This window comes from Leopardus geoffroyi, chromosome E2 (genome assembly GCF_018350155.1).
Source record: "Leopardus geoffroyi isolate Oge1 chromosome E2, O.geoffroyi_Oge1_pat1.0, whole genome shotgun sequence".
Classification (NCBI taxonomy): Eukaryota; Metazoa; Chordata; class Mammalia; order Carnivora; family Felidae; genus Leopardus; species Leopardus geoffroyi.
Window position 1 is genome coordinate 9,469,764 of NC_059335.1, and position 22,823 is coordinate 9,492,586.

The following is a 22,823-nucleotide window of genomic DNA, read 5'->3' on the forward strand; positions in this document are numbered from 1 at the left end:
CACAGAGCCTGATGCGGGGACCGAACTCGCGAGCCCGGGAGATCATGGCCTGAGCCGAAGTGAGGAACGGGACGCCGAACCCACGGAGCCGCCCGGGCGACCCTAACGTGGCCGTGCTTCTAGAGCCAGCGCAGCTTAGTGGCTGGGAGCGCGGGTCCTGGAGCAGACGGCCTCGGGTCACCTCTCGGCTTGAGTCGCACGGGCTCTGTGACCTCGGGCGAGTTCCATGATGGCTCTACGCCTCAGTTTCCTCGTCTGTGCAGTGGGGGTGATAGGAGCGTCTGTGTGATGGGGGAGCCGTGAGATTTCAGTGAGCGGAAACACACAGATGCTTGGAAGCGGCCCCTGGCACCTAGACAGCACTCCGTGCTCCCATCATCCTCTGTGGATGGTCCTCCCCGTCTCCGTCGTAAGCAGGGACCGGGCTCACCCTCCTACCAGCAGCCTGTGGCTGTGCCCGGGCCTGGGCTCAAGCCCTTTGTCTTCTCCTCTCCCGGATCCCTTCCCCCCATTCCCAGCTTTGACCCTAACCTGCCAGCCGCTCACACCCCGTCCCCCCCCCAGGCTCCGGATGGTGGAGACACTGAGCAACTTGCTGCGCTCCGTGGTGGCCCTGTCCCCCCCAGACCTGCTCCCCATCCTCTACCTCAGCCTCAACCGCCTCGGGCCGCCCCAGCAGGGCCTGGAGCTTGGCGTCGGGGACGGTGTCCTCCTCAAGGCGGTGGCCCAGGCCACGGGTAAGCAGGGCGTGTGGTGGCCGTTGGAGCGTAGGGGGCTCAGAGGGAGAAGGGGGAGAGGTGGGGAGCGCGTGAGGGGTGGGAGAGGGGACTCTGGAGGTGGGGAAGAGAGCCGGATGGAAGGGACAGACTGGTGGGGTGCTGGTTCCGGTGAGGGAGGCCCCGCAGCTGGAGGCGGGGCTGGAGGCGGGGCCGCGGGGTTGGGAGGAGGGGCTGGGAAGACGGTGGTAGAGGGAGCAGGTGCCCAGGGAAGCGGCAGATGTGGGGAGAACAACGTGGGCGGGGTCCCTGGGGCTCAGTGTGCATGGGGGGGGAGCGGGCGAGGGGCAGGGTGGGTCCTGTGGGGACCCGCGGCCCGGTGCGGCCCCCTCAGCCCCGGCTCCCTGCACCCCAAGGGCGGCAGCTGGAGTCCGTCAAGGCCGAGGCGGCCGAGAAGGGCGACGTGGGGCTGGTGGCCGAGAACAGCCGCAGCACCCAGAGACTCATGCTGCCCCCACCCGCTCTCACGGCCGCCGGGGTCTTCGCCAAGTTCCGAGACATCGCCGGGCTCGCAGGCAGCGCTGTGAGTGGGCAAGGCGGCCACCCCGGGCCCAGACCCTGGGCCCTTCCCCTAGGGACCCGGAGACACGGCAGGCGGGTGGTGACGGGGGCGGGGGGGGGGGGGGTTCTGGCGGCCGGGTCGCTTCAGTCCTGCTTGTGGGGACTCTCGGGACGGGCAGGGGGTTCTCCCCTTGCCCTTCGACACCTGCTCTGTTCCTACCATGTGATGGGACAGTAGACACTGGCCGAATCAAGGTGGGGACGGAGGGGAGCCGGACGCGGCCTTCCTCGCTGTGTCAGAGCGCGACCGGGCGCTGGGAGTGGGGAGAGGTGGGGGCGGCTCGCTGGCCAGGAGGAGGCGGGGTCCTCACCCCGCACCCCAGACACCCACTGGCCTGCCCCGCCTCAGTCCACAGCCAAGAAGATGGACGTCATCAAAGGCCTCTTTGTCGCCTGCCGTCACTCAGAAGCCCGATTCATCGCCAGGTGGGCATGGGCCCGGGAGGCTGGGGGAGGTGGCAGGAGCGGGGGACTGGCCACGGGCGTCCCCACTAGGCTCTTCTCCTCGAGTCGTCCCGGGGCTCGTGGGTAAAAGGTGCAGTGATTGATTAGCCGTGTCTGCCGTGGCCTCGGCGGGTGCAGGACGGGCCGGGAGCCAAGCGGTCGCCACGACAGTGAAAACAAAATCGTGGTCGTCCCCCATTGTGCGGTGTTTCTCGGGTCCCCGGTGTGGCATGTGTCAGTGCGTCACTTCCTCCCCGCGGCCCTACCGGGCAGGCCTTGTTACCCTCAGCCTGGTCTGCGGGAGGGGAGGCCCAAGGAGGATAAGCCTCGCGCCCGAGACCCCCGGCTCAGAGAGACGCCTGTGTGGGGGACACCTTGCCCATCACAGTCTGTGTCCCGCTCTGCCCCGGCTCGCCCTCCCCGAGCTTCACTGCTTCCCCAGAGGGCATCTGAGGTGAGCCGCAAAGGCCCCCGGGAGGCACTTTGTTCTGCCCCAGAGAACACCAGCGGCCATGGCTGCTACGGCCTGGCCTCAGTTTCCTTGTCTGTTCACTGGGGCTGTGTGACCCCTCAGGTCCCTTCCAGCCCTGAAGATTGTTCTGGCTTTGAGGAGAGGGTTCCAGAGGGTTCCAGAGGGTTCCGGGAGACCAGAGGAAGCAGGCGCAAGGGATAGAGGGCAAGGCGGTGCTGACAAGCCCGCTTGCCCTCGCCTGCTCTCTCCCCAGAGCCCTGAGCGGACGGCTACGCCTTGGGCTGGCAGAGCAGTCAGTGCTGGCCGCCCTCGCCCAGGCTGTGAGCCTCACGCCCCCTGGCCAAGGTGAGGCCCTGCGGCTGTCTCTGCCTGGCTCCCGGGTTAGCCCGGGCTGCCCTCCCTTCCCGAAGTCCACGCCCCAGCTCCTTTCCAGGCCCCTTCCTTCCTTCCCTAGCAGCCTTGTCTCCAGCACTGCCCGCCCTGGGGGAGCCGAGGGGTCGGGCCCATCCCAAAGCCTCCGCTGGTGGCTCTGGTCTTAGATTTCCCCCCGGCTGTCGTGGATGCTGGGAAGGGCCGGACAGCGGAGGCCCGGAAGACGTGGCTGGAGGAACAGGGCATGATCCTGAAGCAGACGTTCTGGTGAGATCTGGGGCCAAGGGCTGAGGGCAGGGGCTGGGGGGGGGGGGCAGCTGGAGGGGCGGGAGGCTCGGCACCGAGGGCTGCTGGCGACGTGGGAGGGGCCGGCGGCTAGTGAGCGCTAGTGACCATCCAGACGGGACTGGGGCCGGACACAAGGCTGGGGACAGAGATTAGGAAGGTGGCAAACGGTGAGTGATCCTGTGACTGACGCGCAGCGGGGTGTTAGCACATACATGGAGTGACGGGGAGGGCTGCCTGGAGGACCTGGCCACAGCAGGACCGTGACTGCCCGGTGACAGTGGCAGGACGGCCCGCGAGCGTCTGCATGGAAACCCTGGGGGCACCCGCTCGGGCACACGGCCGTGAACCCTGCAGAACCGCGGGCCAGGACAGCCGTCTCTACCCTGCCCCCCGCTCCCACATCAGAATCTCCGGAGGCGGAGCCTGGCCTTGAACTTTTTACTCCATCCCCGAGTGCCTTTCACGTGTGGCTCAGGTGGAGAGCCGCTGGTCTCACGACGACAGGGCTGACGGCAGGCCCAAGCCGCGGGGAACAGAGGGATGTGTAGTGACACTGAGGGAGGATCGGGACAGAGACCGTGAGAGTTGGGACCAGGGGAGTCGGGGATGGGAGGGAACAAACAGGGTGACAGACTCACAGCGGCGCATCTCAGAGCCAGAGAACAGGGTTTCCAGGCTGCGGGAGTTCTGGAAGGACACCTGCTCATTCCTGCCCCCGCCCCAGCGAGGTGCCCGACCTGGACCGGATCATCCCCGTGCTGCTGGAGCACGGCCTGGAGCACCTCCCAGAGCACTGCAGGCTGAGCCCAGGTACAGGGCCCTCAGGAGAGGCCACAGCCCCTCCCTGGGCAGAGCCGGCCGTGGGGCCACGGAGCTCGGGGCCGGCCCTCCTGTGGGCCCCACTCCCTCCTCCCAGCCTTAGCTTTCTTCGTCCCCCCGAGAACCTGTAGGTTCCTCTCACCACCAAAATTGAATCCCATTCCCCATGCTGAAGCCCATCTGTTTGTTTGGAGGCCCCGTCTGTATTAGGAGGAGCGTGGGGGAATCTGCCGTAACAAGAGATCCCCCAAAAGTCGGTGGGTCTGGCCACACAGCCTCTTCTTTCCACCCCGTAAGAGTCCAGAGGAAGGCAGGGATCAGGGAGGATGCGTGGCTGGGCTCCACGGACCCCCAGGGGCCCCCGGGGACCTAGGTTTCTGTCTTGTCACTTCGTTTCCCAGAGGTTTTCACCCTAATGTGCGTCACCAGGGATGGCTTGGGTTTCTAGATAACGAGAAGAGGGAGGGAGAGAGAGAAGAGGGGTGAGGATGTGACCCAGACGGCGCGCGTATCGTTACCACACGCATCCTAATCACGTGGCCTTACCTAGCTGCAAGGGAGTCTGGGACTGTCCCAAAGCTGGGAGGCCAGCCCCCGTCCTGCCCCGGGAGGGCGTGTTCTCTTCGCGGTGGGAAAGGAGAATGGGCCCTGGGCCACAACGGGCTGTCTGTGCCACAGACCCCTCCCTGACCCGGGGTTGGCCCTCCCCCAGGGCACCCTAACTCTCGCTCCTCCCCTCCCAGGGGTCCCCCTGAAACCGATGCTGGCACACCCCACCCGGGGTGTCAGCGAGGTCCTGAAACGCTTTGAGGAGGCGGCTTTCACCTGCGAGTACAAATACGACGGGCAGAGGGCACAGGTAGGGGGGTGGACGCGTTCCCTTGGCAGAACAGAAAGTGCCAGAGAGCCGGGGCCTGGGGGGGGGGGGGGGGGCTGGGTCAGACCCGAGCTCGTAGCGGCTCGTGCCAGAGACTTCCACCTTCACGTAGAGGGTGTGTTAACACCCACCTCCCCCGATTATCTGAAAGCCGATTTTATTTGATTAAACCATCAACATTGCCGACCCCCCTGCAGTGGGCGTTCGAGAAATGCCGGCTTTGCACGCGCCCGGCTGGCGGGGGGGTCAGTGTAACAGCCATCACGGGAGGCGTCTATACAGCCTTCTGTGCGGTGATGTAAGGACGTGTCGTGTGACTCAGCGCCAGGCACGCCCGTGGGCCCTTGGTTGGGTCTGTAAGGTCGCTTCTTGGGTCTCTTCCGTCCTGGCGGGGCCAGCCGGGGCCAGCCAGCGTTTGTCGCCTGGATGGATGAGCAGGTGTCGGGCTGACACCGTGTGGTGCTTAACAAGCAGTGAACTTGGAGAGTCAGCATCATCGATCTTCAAAATACAGTAAAACCTCGGTTTTCGAGCATAATTCCTTCCGGAAACTTGCTTGTAAGCCTAGTCGCTTGTATATCAAAGCAAATTTCCCCATAAGAAATAATGGAAACTCAGGTGATTTGTTCCGTGACCCAAAAACATTCATATAAAAATGATTACGGGGGCGCCTGGGTGGCTCCGTCGGTTGAGCGTCCGACCTCTGCTCAGGTCATGATCTCACAGTTTGTGGGTTCGAGCCCCGCGTTGGGCTCTGGGCTGACAGCTCGGAGCCTGGAGCCTGCTTCAGATTCTGTGTCTCCCTCTCTCTCTGCCTCTCCCCTGCTCACGCTCTGTCTCTCTCTCCTTCAAAAATAAATTTAAAAAATTATTACAATACTGCAACGTAACACAAAATAACAAGGAAAATAGAGAATATAAAGAAAAACAAATTAACCTGCGCTTACCTTTGAAAACCTCTGTGGCTGGTGTGAGGGAGACGAGAGAGGGGAGGGTTCTTGTGTAGGACGCCTTTCACTATCACTGTCACTTTCACTGTCACTAATCACTGCTGTCTATGGGCTCCATGGATCTCATCTGAAGTGAAGGATTCCTCCACCCTTTTCTCCTCCTCCTCTGGAGACGAGATGTAGACTTCTTATGAAATCTTGCAATTTCAGTCACTCGCCTGCCTCGTTCGTACTTCGCCATGATTTTTCCTTTTTAACTTCCAGCGTAATCACGTCCTTCTTCTTCCTGCCTTTCTTTTCAGCCTTTTTCTGCGTGGGCGCCATCGTATACGCCCACACAGAGGTTCTTCACTACGGTACAGTAGTGATAAACTCTGGCCATATATTGTATTTCACGTAACTGACAATAAGGCAGCAGAGGAAAGGGTCTATATTCGCAGGCAGCGCGACCTAGAATGAAGCAAAGCATTCCTAAGCTTGTTCTTTTTTTTTTTTTTTTAATGTGTATTTTTGAAGGAGAGAGAGAGCATGAGTGGGGAAGGGGGCAGAGAGAGAGAGAGGGAGACACAGCATCAGAAGCAGGCTCCAGGCTCTGAGCCGTCAGCACAGAACCCGACTCGGGGCTTAAACTCACGATCTGTGAGATCCTGACCTGAGCCAAAGTCAGATGCTTCACCGACTGAGCCACCGAGGCGCCCCTCTAAGCTTACCCTTGTACGGAAAAGCAAAGGACTGTCCATAGGTGCTTCGAAATGACAAAAAATACACCAATGCCAGCTGCGGGCACCTTCCAATATTCTGAAAAACCACTGATTTCTGCCGAACACCGTGGCTTGATACCAAGCACCCGAGCATGGGAGATGATCACAATCCCGCAGAGAAAGGGAGAGAGAGAGACAAAGAAGAACCATTGGCTCAGTTGTGCTCATGGGACGTTCGGCGTCACGGAGTGCTCGTGCTGCAAACATCGCTCGTTTACCAAGTTAAAACTGACGAGAAGTGTTTGCTCGCCTTGCAGAACATTGGCAGAACAAGTTACTCGCAATCCAAGGTTTTACTGTAGGCTGCTGAGGAAGAATAAGAGACCAAAGGATTTTACGGTAGTGACCGTGATTTTTAAGATACGTGCGTATTTTTAAGTCCTGTACGTTACAGCCCACGCCCACACAGCTGTCGAGATCACGTACGTTTAAGGCGGCACATATGGACCGTGACCAGGCTGTTTTAAAATGAATTAACCATAAAATCAGAATGATATTTACAGCTTGAGACCAGGCAAATCCTCTTAGACATAGCAAGACACTTCGGCATCTGGGTGGGGGTTGGATAGGGAGGATGAGGAAGGTGATGGCGGGGTCCAGGGGGCACGGGGCGGGGGGGCTTCCACAAACGGGTGGGAGTCGCTGTTTGGATGGAGGAGATGATTTACTCCGGTCTCTGTACCAGGTCCTCCTCCAGAGCTTCTGGAACCTTCTGCCGGTGAAGGTGGGGTCAGAAGAGAAAAGAGGGGCCACGGGGAGGCAGGGAGGGGCCGGGCTCTGATTCCCTCTCCTGTCCCCTACTGCCACAGATCCATGTCCTGGAAGGCGGGGAGGTAAAGATCTTCAGCAGGAATCAGGAAGACAATACCGGAAAGTACCCGGACATCATCAGCCGCATCCCCAAGGTGGGCGTCTGCCACCCGCTTCCCCTCTGGCAGGGGCTGCAGTTACGGGGGGCAGGGGAGCGGCGGAGGTTTATTACAAGGAGATGGGGGTGTGTTTGGCTGCAAATAACGGAACGCCTGACTCCCAGAGGCTTAAGCAGGTGTGATTTTTTTCTTTTCTCGGGGAGATCGGGGTGGGCGGCCCTACCCAGGCTCAGCTGTGCACCAAAGCCCTCCAGAAACCGGCTCATTTCTGTCTCTGTCCTCTGCTGTCCTTGGCTGATTGGCTCTTCACCCCAACACTCGTCCCCTGACCGCCCCTAGATACCTGCCATGCTTCCGGACAGAAAGACGGGCAGGGGGTTCTGGCTTCCCACTGTTCCCCTCTCCAGAGGAAAGTTCACGCTTTCAGGATACCTCCCACCACCCCCGGCCGACTTGGCTTGGGGTTGCTGTCCCGCACTGGGCCCCGTGGCGCAACAGAGGCCGGGAAAACCGGAATCTCACTCTGACAGGGAGAGGTGGCCGGGACGAGGGCAGAGGGAGCCGGCCCGCACATCAGCCCCGCCGTCAGAATATGGCTGGGCCTTGAGGGCCCCGGAGCAAGGGCTTCTCTGCTTCTGGGGCTTCTTGGGCCTGCTTTGGGAGCCCTTGGTCAAACAGCCCTTCCTGCCTGCCCCTAGTTAATCAGGACGTTGGCACTTTCCCAGAGCAGCGAGGACTGACCTAACAGATTCACAGGCACGGGCGGAGCCCTTGTTAGCTGCCAAGCACTGGATTCTCTAACCCGTTTTACTAGGTGTAGTTTCTTTTCTTTTCTTTTTTTTTTTTTTCTTTCAACATTTATTTATTTTTGAGAGACAGACAAAGACAGAGTATGAGCAGGGAAGGGGCAGAGAGAGAGAGGGAGACATACAATCCCAAACAGGCTCCAGGCTCCGAGCGGTCAGCCCAGAGCCCGACGCGGGGCTCGAACTCACAGACCGCGAGATCGTGACCCGAGCCAAAGTCGGACGCTCAACCGACTGAGCCACCCAGGCGCCCCAACTAGACATAGTTCCTACGAAAGGTTCCGATTTTAGCGTATCTGGCTTGGTGAGTTCGGATAAGGTTATACACACCCACGTAAACATAAAAAAACCTTTCCATGTAAGTATTGCTCCGTGTCGCTTTCCTGTGTCCCGTGCCAAGCCGCGCCCCCATCCGTCTCCCAGAAGCAACAGCCACCGATGCGCCTTTTTGTCAGCACAGGTGGTGTTGTCTATATCAGAGCTTCCTGGGGGTGTTTGGATGGAGCCCCTACAGTTCGGGGCTCCTTTCCCTGTTCCCTCAGCCAGGGTTTACCAGGCGTCTGCTCTGTCCTGAGCCCTGTGCTGGCAGCTGGGGGCCTAGTAGCGTGGACGGGCCCATTAAGTCTCTTCTTCCACCGAGCTTAGGCCTCACGGGGCAGGCGGATCTTATCAGAGCGTCCTGCTCTTGGCCCCGTAGTTCTGTGTGGAGACCTGGGCTCTGAAGGAAAGGACCGCCATTCTGGGAGCCCCTGTAAGAGTCAGACTTGACCTAGGCCCGGTGTCAGTGAGGCAGGCCACCACCGCGCACAGGGCCCCAGGCTGCAGGATGAATGGGGCCACCTGGAGTGGTACGGGAGCGTTCCTCTGAGAGAAAAGAAGTCCTCCCAGTGGAGGTGAAGGACAGGGACAAGCATGCTACGGTGATCGGCATGTGCAAAGGCCTGGTGGTTAAAGGAACATAGCCCACCCACAAAACAGAGAAGCTAGTGTGCTGGGGTGCGGGGCCTGAGGGGGGCCGGGTGAGGTGAGGGGGGGCCGGGGACTGACGGGGACAGCTGTGGTTTTTAGCAGGGATACACTGCGATCTGTTTTGGCATCTGCTAAGAGTCCACTGAGTGCCATGAGGACGGGGGGTTAGGCGCAGGTCTGTGCGGGAGCAAGGAGACCGGTAGGATGACGTGGCCTAGGCCGGACTGGGCTCAGTGAGGGGGTGGCCCATGGGCGGCTTAGAGATTTCGGAAGGGAAATGGACAGGTTCACGGGGACCTGACAAGGGCCGCTGGGTTTCCAGCTTATGGCACCAAGTAGGAAGTCTTAGAAAAGTTCGCTTTTTCTTTCCTCGAGAAGAGAGGGTCTGTGCTCGTACGCGTGTCCATGAGTTGGCATCAGTATGTCGGCGCATCTTGGGGGCTAAAACAGGGAAAGGCCATTTGTGTCCCTGCGTCTGCCTTTTGGCCTCGCCCCCTACCTCTCAGCAGCCCGGGGTCTCCCCCTTCTCCTTTCAGATTAAACTGCCATCAGTCACATCCTTCATCCTGGACACGGAAGCTGTGGCTTGGGACCGGGAAAAGAAGCAGATCCAGCCGTTCCAAGTGCTCACCACCCGCAAACGCAAGGTAGCCCCGGTCGCCCTGAGCTGCCTGCCGCGGTCCCCCGCTTTCTCTTCCTCCCAGCCCCGCCCCGTCCCGTCCCCAGGAGGACGGAGTGTCAGTCGTGATGCGGTTCTTGCGGCCTTTGGCAGGGTGGCTGCCCCAGCTCCAGCCATTGCGTTCTCATCCCAGCATGCTAAAGTACAAAGGGGGAAGAGCCCCTTTCCTATGTCTCTGTTTCATTCTGGAAGATCTGTTCCGGGAGCCCGCCTACCACCTGTACCCCAGCAAACTTCTTTCCTCTCATTGGCCAGAATTGTGTCCTGTCACCAGCATCAGCTGCAGGGGAGGCTGGGAGGGCAGATACCTGTCAGAGGGGATTGAGGCTGTTGGGATGAGCTGAGAGCCGTCACGCTGCAGAGCCTGGGGGCCAGCAGCATGGTCACCCTCAGGGGGGCTGTGGCCCATTGGCTGGAGAGAAGGGGAGACAGTGACAGGTGTCAGCCTCAGGCATGACGGGAGGCAAACCACCCGGGCCCCATCTCACCGGCCCCCCTCCGCCCTTGCTCTCCATCCCGCCCCAACCCAGGAGGTGGACGCAGCAGACATCCAGGTCCAGGTTTGTTTGTATGCCTTCGACCTCATCTACCTCAATGGAGAGGTGAGTTCCGGCTGCATGCCTGGGGGGTGACGGGCGGTGGCATGGGAGCTCGGGAGCCGGCGGTCTGAATTGCCCTCCCGACCTCCACGTCCCCGAGCTGGGAGGCCACGCACAGGTCACGGCTCTCAGGGTGTGGTCCGAGCACCCCTGAGGGTCTCCGAGGCCCTCTCTGGGGAAGCGTGAGACCCTGCCTGCCTTCCCAGCTCCACAGCTGGGGGAGGCAGATCCTCTTCCTGCCCTGCGGCCAGAGCGACACGTCACAGCCGTCTCTGGCCGCGTGCCCTCCTTGTACACAGCAGGTGAACACACGGGAGTCCGGCTCCGTCAAAGGCCCGACTTTAATGATCTCACGGTCCGTGAGTTCGAGCCCTGCGTCGGGCTCTGTGCTGACTGCTCGGGGCCTGGGGCCTGCTTCACATTCTGTGTCTCCCTCTCTCTCTGCCCCTCCCCCGTTCATGCTCTGTCTCTGTCTGTCTCAAAAATAAACAAACATAAAAAAAAAAAAGCCCGACTTTAAAGAATTTGCAAACATGTAAAGTAATGTCCCTCTTTTCATTCGTTTTTTTCTAATATAGGCACATTTTATAAAAGCATGTTGTTGGGTTAACATATTGGTTTTTTGTTTTTGTTTTTTTTTTTACTTTTTTTTTTTTACTTTTTTTTGAGAGAGAGAGACAGAGTGGGAGCGGGGGGAGGGGGAGAGAGAGAGGGAGACACAGAATCCGAACCAGACTCCAGGCTCTGAGCTGTCGGCACAGAGCCCGACACGGGGGCTCGAACTCACAAACAGGTTGTGACCTGAACTGAAATCAAGAGTCGGACACATAACTGAGTAAACCACACAGGCGCCCTGGAGTTATATTTTTTTGAGAGAGACAGAGCGAGAGCGGGAGGGAGACACAGAATCTGAAACAGGCCGCAGGCTCTGAGCGCAGAGCCCGACGCAGGGCTTGAACTCCGGAACAGCGAGATCGCGATCTGAGCTGAAGTCGGACGCTTAACCGACTGAGCCACCCAGGTGCCCCGGAAGTGAATTAATGAATGTTAAGGTTTCTCAGTTTTAATACAGCAACTGCGTTAACATGGGCCATAGTAGCTGATACTGTATCACTTCTATGGTAAATATCAGGGAGAGTAACCCTTTTTTTTTGGTGCACAAAAGCTCTCTGGAGTGAGTCCTCAGTAAACTCCAAGGGTGTGAGGTCGGTGGGGCGCCCGTCAGTCAGGAGAGCTGGCGACTCTTGATCCTGGGGTTGTAGGTTCAAGCCCCACACCCAGCGTAGAGAGTGCTTAAAAATAAGATATTAAAAAAAAAAAGCATGAGGGGATCCTGAGACCGGGACGTTTGAGCACCGCTGCTGCAGGGCACGGGTTAAGAATCTGGAGCCGGGCCACCTGCTGTCACCCACAGCCCAGCTCTCCCTCCCTGGCTGTGGGACCGCAGACAAGTGATTCAACCTCTCTGAGTCTCAGCTTCCTCATCCACGATAAAGAGCTCACAGTAGCTCCTTGCCCCGCCTGCTTCGGGGACAGAGGGAGCCGTGGGACCCAGGCGTGGTGGCTGACGCGTACCGGTGTTTATTCTATGAAATGCGTCGCCATCACCACCATCATCCTGTAGGCAATTAGCCTTTGGCGATCTGGCAGCCGGACAGCGACTGCTTGCACTTGACTCACGAACCAGAGCATCTTTTCAGCCTTTCTGTGACTTACCGGTCTGGCGGCTTCTTGTTAGTCTCTTGTCGGTCTGCAGAGTTCCTTCCCCCGGAGGCCGGTTCGCCCTTTGCCTCGACGGAGGAAGCCGGGCGAGGTCCTGATGCCGAACGCCGGCCGGCCGGTGCCTGAACCACCCACTTTTACGATGCATGTGAAAGATAGCGTTTGGGGGCGCCTGGGTGGCTCAGTGGGTTAAGCGTCTGACTCTTGGTTTCAGTTCAGGTTGTGATCTCACGGTTCACGAGATCGAGCCCTGCATCAGGCTCTGTGCTGACTGTGCAGAGCCTGCTTGGGATGGTCTCTTTCAGTCCTTCCCCCTGCTCTCTCTCTCTCTCAAGTAAATAAACATTAAAAAAAAACCAAAAAAACAACGAACCGTAATCACAACGACAAGAGTCCGTTCTGGCTCCAGCAGGGCTGGGGCCCCGTCTTACGTACCTGAGGGCACAGTACTAACGGCCTCCAGCCCCCTGGGTGTTCTTGACCTCTACTTGAAATTGGTTCGCGTCCTTGGGCCGGTGTGGCTCCTCCCTCTCAGGGCGATCGTCGTAGCCTGCGTGGTGGCTTGTGTGACACAGCATTCCCGTCTCCCCCCAGTCGGGTTTATCCTCTCTCTACTCCCACGGTGACACCCCTTCCTCTCCCTTCCTGCCCCCCCAGTCCCTGGTACGCGAGCCCCTTTCCCGGCGCCGACAGCTGCTCCGGGAGAACTTCGTGCAGACGGAGGGCGAGTTTGTCTTCGCCACCTCTCTGGACACCAAGGACACAGACCAGATCGCCGAGTTCTTGGAGCAGTCCGTGAAAGGTGAGGGGGCCTGGGGCCGGCCGCCGTGTGTCCGCCCTGCCCCGGGCGATTGCCCTGGTGGAAGCCAGCTGGCCGTCCTGAGCCCGGGGCATCACGAAGGCCACGCTTCCCTGTCTCCTTCAGACTCCTGCGAGGGGCTGATGGTAAAGACCCTGGACGTCGACGCCACCTACGAGATCGCCAAGAGATCACACAACTGGCTCAAGGTGAGCCGCCCCGGCTGCCCTTCCCAAGTCTGCAAATCTTGCCTTCCAGGTTTCCGATCCACACCGCACCCTGTTTGAGCGCGGGCGCCTTCCCTCGGTCCCCGCTGCCTCCCGGCGCCGTGAGCCTGAGCGCTGTGGAAGCTGGATGAAGTTTGTGGGCTTAGCGAGTGGGGCCAGTGGGAAGGGAGTCAGCCAGGACATAAATGAGCCGACGTTGGGGGCAATGAGCACTGTGAAGAGAGCAAGTTGAGCTGGGGCCAGCGAGGATCTGGCCGTGCTCTGGGTGATTGGGAAAGGCCTCTCCCGAGGTGACGCTTGTGTGGACACGTGGACGACAGGAAAGGGTCAGCCACATGGAGATCTGGGAACAGAGCAGGGTGGGCGGGGCAGAAGGGCGGGGGCAGCCAGTGCAAAGGCCCTGAGGTAGGAACAAGCTCGGCGCGTGCAGGGAGCACGGCGATCGAGGTGGGAGGTGAGGTCGAGGTGGAGAGCGGGCCCCCGATCACACAGCATGTTGGGGGTCATTGTAGAATACGCTGGGTTTTCCGCTAAGGGTTTTGAGAAGCCAGTGGTGGTTTTAGGCAGGAAGCCCCATGATCTGGTTGTCATTTTGCACAGGACATCTGGCTGGCCGTGAATGGCGGATGGCACGGTGGGTGGGGGCTGCTGGGCAGAACGGGAGCCGGCGGGCAGGAGGCTTGCCTGGAGAGGGGCGGGAGGACTACAGCAGGAGGCCAGCTGGAGGGCGGCCGGCTGGATCGCCCCGTGGGTTTGTTAGCGGCCCGTGGTCCCTCTGCCCCCCCGCCCCCACCCCAGACTGGGAGGGGAGGAACGTTTCCTGTCCTAGGACACTGTTGCTGCTGCATGCCCAAGGCTGAGCCCCTGCCTGGCACTGAGTTAATGTTCCTGGAACAAATGGCAAGTGTTCTCCGTGTGAAAGAGCGGAATGCGCCTCGTCCCAACGGAAAGGGGGGACCCCCGAGGTCTCTGACCTGTCCTCAGTTCTGCTAGCCCTTCCTTAGTTTGGTCACCTCTTTCCCATTCACTCGGGAAGTCTAGAAGCTCGGCCTGTGTCCAGCCCCGGCCTGGTGGTCATCCTTGGTCTTCTCCTGGGAGCTCTCCTGAGACTCCCCCCTCCCACCCACCCATGAGCCTCCGGCAGCAAGGTCCGTGCCTTGTGCCCTCTCACCTCCTCCCTTCCCTCCCCAGCTGAAGAAGGACTACCTCGATGGCGTGGGCGACACCCTGGACCTCGTGGTGATTGGCGCCTACCTGGGCCGTGGGAAGCGGGCCGGCCGCTACGGGGGTTTCCTGCTGGCGGCCTACGACGAGGAGAGTGAGGAGCTCCAGGCCATATGCAAGGTACTGGGAGGCTGGAGGGAAGTCGATTCGACTCAACGTGGTGGGGGCCTGAACCAAGAGGTTCTCGTGGCCTCCCTGTGAAGTGTTATTTTTTTTCCTAGTTTTTATGTGCTGTTTCTGATCCCACAAGGAACTCTTGCTTTGTGTAGAAAAATACACTAGCATAGAAAGATGTAAGGAAGCTACATCAGGTTAGGAATGAGCTATATCTGAGCTCAGCTACAGATAGTGATGACTTCAGAGAGATTTGTTTTTCTCCCACAGAATGAGAAGTCTGGAGGGGGGGCAGGCAGCTCTCCGAGGTCATTGGGGGACCCAGCTTCTCTCGCCCCGCACAGTGGCTTTGTCGTGTGCTTCCAATCTCACCTTCCTAATGTGGCTGCAGGAGCTCCAGCCATCACGGCCATGCTCCAAGCAGCAGGAAGGGGAAAGGCCCCTGAGCAAAGGGATGTTCCACCTGTGTCAGCCTCAGCCAGCAAGCAACTTCTGTTTAAGTGGCATTGGTCAGAATTTTGCTCCCCACGCCATCCACAAGGGAGCTTAGAAAATGCAGTGGCTTCTGTTTTTGTTTAAAGCCACACACGTCATTGACCCAACAAATGTGGGGCTTTTGCCACAGAAACAGAATAGACTTACCCATAATTCCAGTGCCTCGAGGTAACAATTACTAATATTTGAGGGAAAGGCTTATTTCTACTTTTTCAAAGTTGTAATCTCTGTATATGAGGTTTTTTTTTTTTTTTTGCACTTTTTACCCACTAAGGACCTTTTTTTTTTTTTTTTTGCTTTTTTATTATTTCTTTAACATTTATTTCTGAGCGACTGAGACAGAGGATGAGTGGGGGAGGGGCAGAGAGAGAGGGAGACACAGAATCCAAAGCAGGCTCCAGGCTCTGAGCTGTCAGCACAGAGCCCGGACGCGGGGCTCGAACTCACGAGGTGAGATCATGACCGGAGCCGAAGTCAGATACTTAACCGACTGAGCCACCCAGGCGCCCCTCTAAGTACCATTTTAAATACCGTCAGATACGCTTAAGTATCATAGGGATAAAAAAAATAGTAGGGTGTTTGCACTTGTCCCCAGGACTTTCATAAACACGACTTGAATGGGCTAATATAATGCTAAAAATAAAAACAAAACGGTTATTTGAAAACGGGTTTATTCAGAAGCAGCAGAGCGTTGCAGCTTGGGACACGCAGAGAATGGGAGAACCACAGCCGGTCCCCACGAAGGAGAGGAATGTAATTCTTTGGAGAAGGAGGGAGAAGTTGGGAGGGGTTGTTCTGAACAAAAACCCATTGGGGAGAAAAGCGTCCGTTTGCGGGGGGATGACAGAGTCTCACTGGCTGAGTTGCTGGGGGCGGTCGGTCACGTCTTCTGGGATGCAGACTCCCTCTTTCCCTCTGGGGGCCTGTAATTGATGGCTCTTCCCTGTCGGGGATTCTGTTGGGGCCTGTAACTGACACCCGGGGGTCTGTCATTGACAGTGGGGGGGGGGGGGGGGGTCGACTCTGCTTCAGCGACATGGCCCGTGACTGTTGACAAACGCTTGCGGCTGAGTTTTCAACCCGCGCCCCCATTTCCGGAACGAACTCCCTGTAGTCGGCCGGCTACCGTGGGGCCGGTTTTGTTCTGTCCGCTAAACCGATGCTCAGCCCGGGTGACCCGTGGCCGAAGCGGCTTTGCAGTTGGCCGATTATCTCAGGGCCCCAACCCGCCACCACCCTGCGTGAACGCACCTAGCACAGTTTTCCGAAAGAGCTATTGTCCGACAACAGGTAGGAAGCTGTTTCAGGCTCTCGACCCCCAAACGGGACTCCCGGTGGGGAAGTTTTCTACGTGGGGTTTGAAGCCGGCTGTCTGGCTACATTCGCGGGCAGCGAGTTCTGCTTTGGCTGTGCTGAGATTGGAGAGGACATCCCGTTGTGGGGCCGGTGGGGCGGGGAGGGGAGCCCCGGGGGAGCGGCCCCAGGGCCCGGGAGGCCAGGTGGAAGGAGCAAGGGTTTCTCCACAAGGCGAAGGGCAGCAGGTGGGCAGAAGGAACAGAGCAGGGAGAGGGCGTCCCCGCTCCGGGGTCTGCACCCGGCTCCCCACTGCAGCTTCCTCTGCGGGTTTCGTGGGTGCTGGCTAGGCCGGGGGAGGGCGGGGCCGCCGCTAGGCACAGGTCGCCGGGTCTCGGGGGCCGGAGCAGGGGGCAGTGCCTGGCCACCTGCCCTGCGTGCCTGCCTCTCACCTCCGCCGTCTCCCCTGCAGCTTGGAACTGGCTTCAGTGACGAGGAGCTAGAGGACCATTTCCAGAGCCTCCAGGTGGGCAGCGCGGCCTCGTCTCCTCTCCCTGCACCCTCTGGGTGGGGGCAGGGCGCTGGGAGGGGGGCAGTGGGCGGTGGAGCTGGCTTGGGAGCCCCTCGTGTCCAGGTTCGAGTCCCAGCACGGCCGGCCGACGGGATGGGTCATGGGGTCTCCACCACCTTCCCCGCTCCTGCCCCCGCTGATGGGGGATGAGCCCCGGGGCGGGCGCTTCCGCAGGGGTGCCCGAGTTGGCCCTGAGCGGATCCCCGCGGGGCTGGGTAAGCCCCTGGTAATGTAATTGGGACTGTTTGTTGTCGTGGTCACAGGCATCTTGGGGTAGACTCCCCTTTCCGGTGTGCTGGTGTCTCTGCCTCTGTGACATTCTCGCTTCTCTCTCTCTGGGTCTCTGTCCCTGTCTTTGCGCCTTTTATCTTTAATGTCTTTTTAAAAAAAATTTTTTTTTTAATGTTTATTTATTTTTGAGAGAGACAGAGACAGAGCGTGAGCAGGGGAGGGGCAGAGAAAGAGGGAGACACAGAATCGGAAGCAGGCTCCAGGCTCTGAGCTGTCAGCACAGAGCCTGATATGGGGCTCGAACTCATGAGCCGTGAGATCATGACCTGAGCCAAAGTCGGACGCTTAACCGGCTGAGCCCCCCGGGCACCCCTGTCTTTAATGTCTTAACTCGGGTCCCAGGGCCTCTGTCCTTCATTTCTTCCCTTCACCTTTTCCCCCCTGTCCCCACCCAGGCTTTTACGTTAAGGCTTGTCTGTGTCTCCGTCTATCCCCTTTGCCCATTTCCTCACCTTGACTTTGAGATCCAAGACCCTCTCTTCCCCCCATCCGCTGCTGTTCCCCACAGGCCCTGGTGCTGCCCACCCCACGCTCCTACGTCCGGGCCGACGGCGCCGTGGCCCCCGATCACTGGCTGGACCCCAGCGCCGTGTGGGAGGTGAAATGCGCCGATCTGTCCTTGTCCCCCATCTACCCCGCTGCCCGGGGCCTGGTGAGTCGCTGCGGTGCAGCGGGAGGGACCTGGGGGTCAACCTTCCAGATGGGGGATGGGCAGGGGATCACGGAGCCCACACCTGTGCTTCCAGGCTGATAATAGCCAGGAAAGCTTGAGCTTAGGTTTTATTTGGGTGTCAGAAACAAGGTCAAAGTCTCTCTTTTTCTTTCTTTTTTTTTTTCTTTTAAGCAGTTCCCCAGGTTTAGAAAGTAAACGGTGAAATTGCTTCCTTTAATATAATCATCTCCCCTTTGGCTCTTCAGTGAGTTTTAAAAACACGGTTCTTTTGGGTAAAAGCTTATGGCACTTTTTCCACTTCCTTCAATCCATTTTCTCGCTACCGAGGTTTAAAATTCCCTGGGCTGATTTCTGTCACCCGTGGCTCAGTCCTCAGCACCAGCTGTCAAGGGTCAGCGTACGGGGGACACGCTACCCTGTGGCTGGTGCTGGGGTCGCTCTTTGCTTTCCCCTCCAGAAATCTTGAATTAAAAATGGATTTCTTTTGTGATTTCTTCTGGTCCTTCAAAAATGTAGCCAGCGTATGCTTTTATGATTGGGCGTGGACTTCCATTTAAAGGCGAACTCCTATTTTTATTTTTATTTTTTTAAGTTTGAGAGAGAGAGCAAGAGCAGGGGAGGGGCAGAGAGAGAGGGAGAGAGAGAGTCCCAGGCAGGCTCCACACTGTCAAGAGTAGAGCCCGATGTTAGTCATTCTGACAGGTGTGAGGTGGTATCTCATTGTGGTTTGGATTTGTCTTTCCCTGTTGATGATGATGTTGAGCATTTTTTCATGTGTCGGTTGCCCATCTGGATGTCTTCTTTGGAGAAGTGTCTGTTCATGTCTTTTGCCCATTTCTTCACTGGATTCTTTGTTTTTTTGGGTGTGGCGTTCGAGAATTTCTTTATAGATTTTGGATACTAACCCTTATCTGATGTGTCATTTGCAAATATCTTCTCCCATTCCGTCAGTTGCCTTTTAGTTTTGCTGATTGTTTCCTTCTCTTTTAATTTTGATGAGGTCCCAGTAGTTCATTTTTGCTTTTGTCTCCCTTGCCTCCGGAGACGTGTTGAGTAAGAAGTTGCTGCGGCCAAGGTCAAAGAGGTTTTTGCCTGCTTTCTCCTCGAGGATTTCGATGGCTTCCTGTCTTACGTTTAGGTCTTTTATCCATTTTGAGTTTCTTTTTGTGTCTGGTGTAAGAAAGTGGTCCAGGTTCATTCCTCTGCACGTCGCTGTCCAGTTTTTCCAGCATCACTTGCCGAAGAGACTGTCTTTATTCCATTGGATATTCTTTCCTGCTTTGTCAAAGATGAGTTGGCCATACGTTTGTGGGTCCATTTCTGGGTTCTCTGTTCTGTTCCATTGATCTGAGTGTCTGTTTTTGTGCCAGTACCATACTGTCTTGATGATTACAGCTTTGTAGTACAGCTTGAAGTCTGGGATTGTGATGCCTCCTGCTTTGGTTTTCTTTTTCAAGATCGCTTTGGCTGTTTGGGGTTTTTTCTGGTTCCATACAAATTTTAGGATTATTTGTTCTAGCTCTGTGAAGAATGCTGGTGTTACTTTGATAGGGATTACATTGAATATGTAGATTGCTTTGGATAGTATCAACATTTTTTTTTTAATGTTTATTTATTTTTGACAGAGACAGAGACAGAATGCGAGGGGGTTAGGGGCAGAGAGAGAAGGAGACACAGAAGCAGAAGCAGGCTCCAGGTTCTGAGCTGTCAGCACAGAGCCCGACGCGGGGCTCGAATTCACGAGTTGTGAGATCATGACCTGAGCCGAAATCGGACGCTCAACCGACTGAGCCGCCCAGGCACCCCTAGTATCGACATTTTAACAATATTTGTTCTTCCTCTCCAGGAGCATGGAATCTTTTTCCATGTTTTTGTGTCTTCTTCAATTTCTTTCATAAGCTTTCTATAGTTTTCAGTATATAGATTTTTCACGTCCTTGGTTAGATTATTTCTAGGTATTTTATGGTTTTTGGTGAAACTGTAAATGGGATCGATTCCTTGATTTCTCTTTCTGTTGCTTCGTTGTTGGTGAATAGGAATGCAACCGATTTCTGTGCATTGATTTTCTATCCTGCCACTTTGCTGAATTCATGACTCAGTTCTAGCAGGTTTTTTGGTGGAATCTTTAGGGTTTTCCATATACAGTATCATGTCATCTGCAAAGAGTGAAAGTTTGACCTCCTCCTGGCCGATTTGGATGCCTTGTATTTCTTTGTGTTGTCTGATTGCAGAGGCTAAGACTTCCAATACTATGTTGAATAACAGTGGCGAGAGTGGACATCCCTGTCTTGTTCCTGATCTTAGGGGGAAGGCTCTCGGTTTTCCCCCATTGATATTAGCGTTGGGTCGTTCATATACAGCTTTTATGATCTCGAGGTATGCTCCTTCTATCCCTACTTTCTTGAGGGCTTTTATCAAGAAAGGATGCTGTATTTTGTCAAGTGCTTTCTCTGCATCTATTGAGAGGATCATATGGTTCTTGTCCTTTCTTTTATTGATGTGATGAATCACGTCAATGGTTTTGTGGATATTGAACCAGCGCTGCATCCCAGGTATAAATCCCACTTGGTTGTGGTGAATAATTTTTTTAATCTATTGTTGGAGCTAGTTGGCTGATATCTTGTTGAGGATTCATTGGGGAAATTGGTCGGTCGTTCTCCTTTTTAGTGGGGTCTCTGTCTGGTTTTGGAATCAAGGTAATGCTGGCTTCATAGAAAGAGTTTGGAATTTTCCTTCCATTTCTATTTTTTTGGAACAGCTTCAAGAGAATAGGTGTTAACTCTTCCTTAAATGTTTGGTAGAATTCCCCTGGAAAGCCATCTGGCCCTGGACTCTTGTTTCCTGGGAGATTTTTGATTACTAATTTGATTTCCTTACTGGTTATGGGTCTGTTCAAATTTTCTATTTCTTCCTGTTTCAGTTTTGGTAGTGGGACTCCCTATTTTTATTATTATTTATTTATTTATTTATTTATTCATTTTAAATGTTTGTGTATTTTTTTTTTTTAATTTTTTTTCAACGTTTTTATTTATTTTTGGGACAGAGAGAGACAGAGCATGAACGGGGGAGGGGCAGAGAGAGAGGGAGACACAGAATCGGAAACAGGCTCCAGGCTCCGAGCCATCAGCCCAGAGCCCGATGCGGGGCTCGAACTCGCGGACCGCGAGATCGTGACCTGGCTGAAGTCGGACGCTTAACCGACTGCGCCACCCAGGCGCCCCATATGTTTGTTTATTTTTGAGAGAGAGAGCAAGCGAGTGAGAGTGAGCGGGGAGGAGCAGAGAGAGGGGGACACACAGAATCCCAAACAGGCTCCAGGCTCTGAGCCGTCATCACAGAGCCTGATGCGGGGCTCGAACTCATGAACCACGAGATCATGACCTAGGCCGAAGTCAGACGCTCAACCAGCTGAGCCACCCGGGCGCCCTGGGACTCCTATTTTTAAATCGACTTTCTTTTTCGAAAATTCTCACTCAGACTCCACCCTAGACAGTCAGGGTGCCCCGGTGACAAGTGACAGGAGCGGCGTTTATGGAACGTCTGTGCTCACAGGCTCGGCACTCACACGCACGCGTCCTGTCCTCACGACACTGAACATCCCCAGTGTGCGGCTGGGGAAATAGAGCCCCGGGAGCGGAGGTCACTGGCCCGGGGTCACGCAGCTCCTGAGTTGGGAGCTGGGATTCGCACCCTGCCTCTGGTTCTAGAACCTGCACCCCATCTCTGCTATCCTGCCTCTCGGCCCTAAGAATAATAATATAGTAACAGCTGTGGTAGCTGGTGTTTCTTAAGCACCTATTACGCTCCAGGTATGGTCCTAACTAAGCACTTTGTTGCCTCATTTAATTTTTATAACCTGTTGCTTGGCCCCATTGTGTGGACGAGGAAGCTGAGGCCGGAGGGGAGGGAGCGGAGAGGAGACTGGATAGGAAACTGCTGGCGTAGGTGGCCTGTGGGCTAGACCCCGGGAGCGTCTCCATCATCGCCCCCTCCCCCAGGTGGATAGCGAGAAGGGGATCTCCCTCCGTTTCCCCCGGTTTATTCGCGTCCGCGAAGACAAGAAGCCAGAGGAGGCTACCACCAGTGCCCAGGTGAGGCCTCGGCCCCGGTGGGCTTGCCTGGCCAGACCGGCTTCTCGGCGGTGGGTTCTGGAATGGGGGGTGGGGAGGGGTACCCCCCGGGGCTTCTGATCGCCCGCTCCCACCCGCTGTCCTCAGGTGGCCTCTCTGTATAAGAAGCAGAGTCAGATTCAGAACCAGCAGGGCGCAGACTTAGACTCCGACCCCGAAGATTTCTACTAGGCTCCCACCCTCCCCGGGGCGGGGGCATCACCTCTGCTGTTCAGCAAATCCGGTGCCACAGTCGAGTGGGTTTTGAGTGTCAGATGTGTGTGCGCGCACGGGGACAGTTTAAGTTGGGGTCCGGGATTTCACCCGTCGTTTGTGTTTTCAATAAATAATTATTGAACCCCCACCATGGTGTCAGAGTCTGTGTCGGGTGCTGGGGGCGCGGCTCCTGGAGCTCCCACGTGGACGGCGGGGGACAGATGGGAACTGTCTGAACCAGCACCTTCCGGTGGGATTATCTGCAGGGCTGGAAATGTCCTTTATCCGCGTGCGGCCGCCGAGCCCTTGAAATGTAGCCATTGTAACTGAAGGATCAATTTATGTATTTATTTATTTATTTATTTTGAGAGAGAGAGAGAAACCGTGCAAGCAGGGGAGGGGCAGAGAGAGAGGGAGAGAGAGAATCCCAAGCAGACTCCTCGCTTGTCCGTGCAGAGCCGGAGGTGGGGCTCAAACCCACGAAACTGTGAGATCACGACCTGGGCCAAAACCAGCAGTCGGACGCTTAACCGACTGAGCCACCCACGTGTCCCGCTGGTGATGTTCATTTTATTTATTTATTTAAAAAAATTTTATTTTTCAATGTTTATTTATTTTTGGGACAGAGAGAGACAGAGCATGAACGGGGGAGGGGCAGAGAGAGAGGGAGACACAGAATCGGAAACAGGCTCCAGGCTCCGAGCCATCAGCCCAGAGCCCGACGCGGGGCTCGAACTCACGGACCGCGAGATCGTGACCTGGCTGAAGTCGGACGCTTAACCGACTGCGCCACCCAGGCGCCCCTTATTTATTTATTTTTAATTTAAAACAAAACTAAAAAAAATTT

At 56.6% G+C, this 22,823-nt stretch overlaps 1 protein-coding gene across 4 annotated transcripts in view; it reads left to right on the plus strand.

Moving 5' to 3' along the window:
- The window catches only part of LIG1 (DNA ligase 1), a 44,226-nt gene extending 22,102 nt beyond the window's left edge, over nucleotides 1-22,124 (plus strand). For all 4 annotated transcript variants that reach the window (XM_045440748.1, XM_045440749.1, XM_045440746.1 and 1 more), the window contains exons 12-28: nucleotides 565-737; nucleotides 1,133-1,299; nucleotides 1,687-1,763; nucleotides 2,507-2,598; nucleotides 2,793-2,892; nucleotides 3,638-3,723; nucleotides 4,476-4,591; nucleotides 7,130-7,225; nucleotides 9,501-9,611; nucleotides 10,174-10,245; nucleotides 12,622-12,766; nucleotides 12,890-12,972; nucleotides 14,182-14,334; nucleotides 16,589-16,642; nucleotides 17,487-17,630; nucleotides 21,650-21,742; nucleotides 21,869-22,124. In XM_045440748.1, coding sequence (XP_045296704.1) covers nucleotides 565-737; nucleotides 1,133-1,299; nucleotides 1,687-1,763; nucleotides 2,507-2,598; nucleotides 2,793-2,892; nucleotides 3,638-3,723; nucleotides 4,476-4,591; nucleotides 7,130-7,225; nucleotides 9,501-9,611; nucleotides 10,174-10,245; nucleotides 12,622-12,766; nucleotides 12,890-12,972; nucleotides 14,182-14,334; nucleotides 16,589-16,642; nucleotides 17,487-17,630; nucleotides 21,650-21,742; nucleotides 21,869-21,952 — 1,846 coding nt within the window. In that variant the 3' untranslated portion in view covers nucleotides 21,953-22,124. The remainder of the gene's footprint in view (nucleotides 1-564; nucleotides 738-1,132; nucleotides 1,300-1,686; nucleotides 1,764-2,506; nucleotides 2,599-2,792; nucleotides 2,893-3,637; nucleotides 3,724-4,475; nucleotides 4,592-7,129; nucleotides 7,226-9,500; nucleotides 9,612-10,173; nucleotides 10,246-12,621; nucleotides 12,767-12,889; nucleotides 12,973-14,181; nucleotides 14,335-16,588; nucleotides 16,643-17,486; nucleotides 17,631-21,649; nucleotides 21,743-21,868) is intronic.
- Nucleotides 22,125-22,823: the final 699 nt, after the last annotated feature.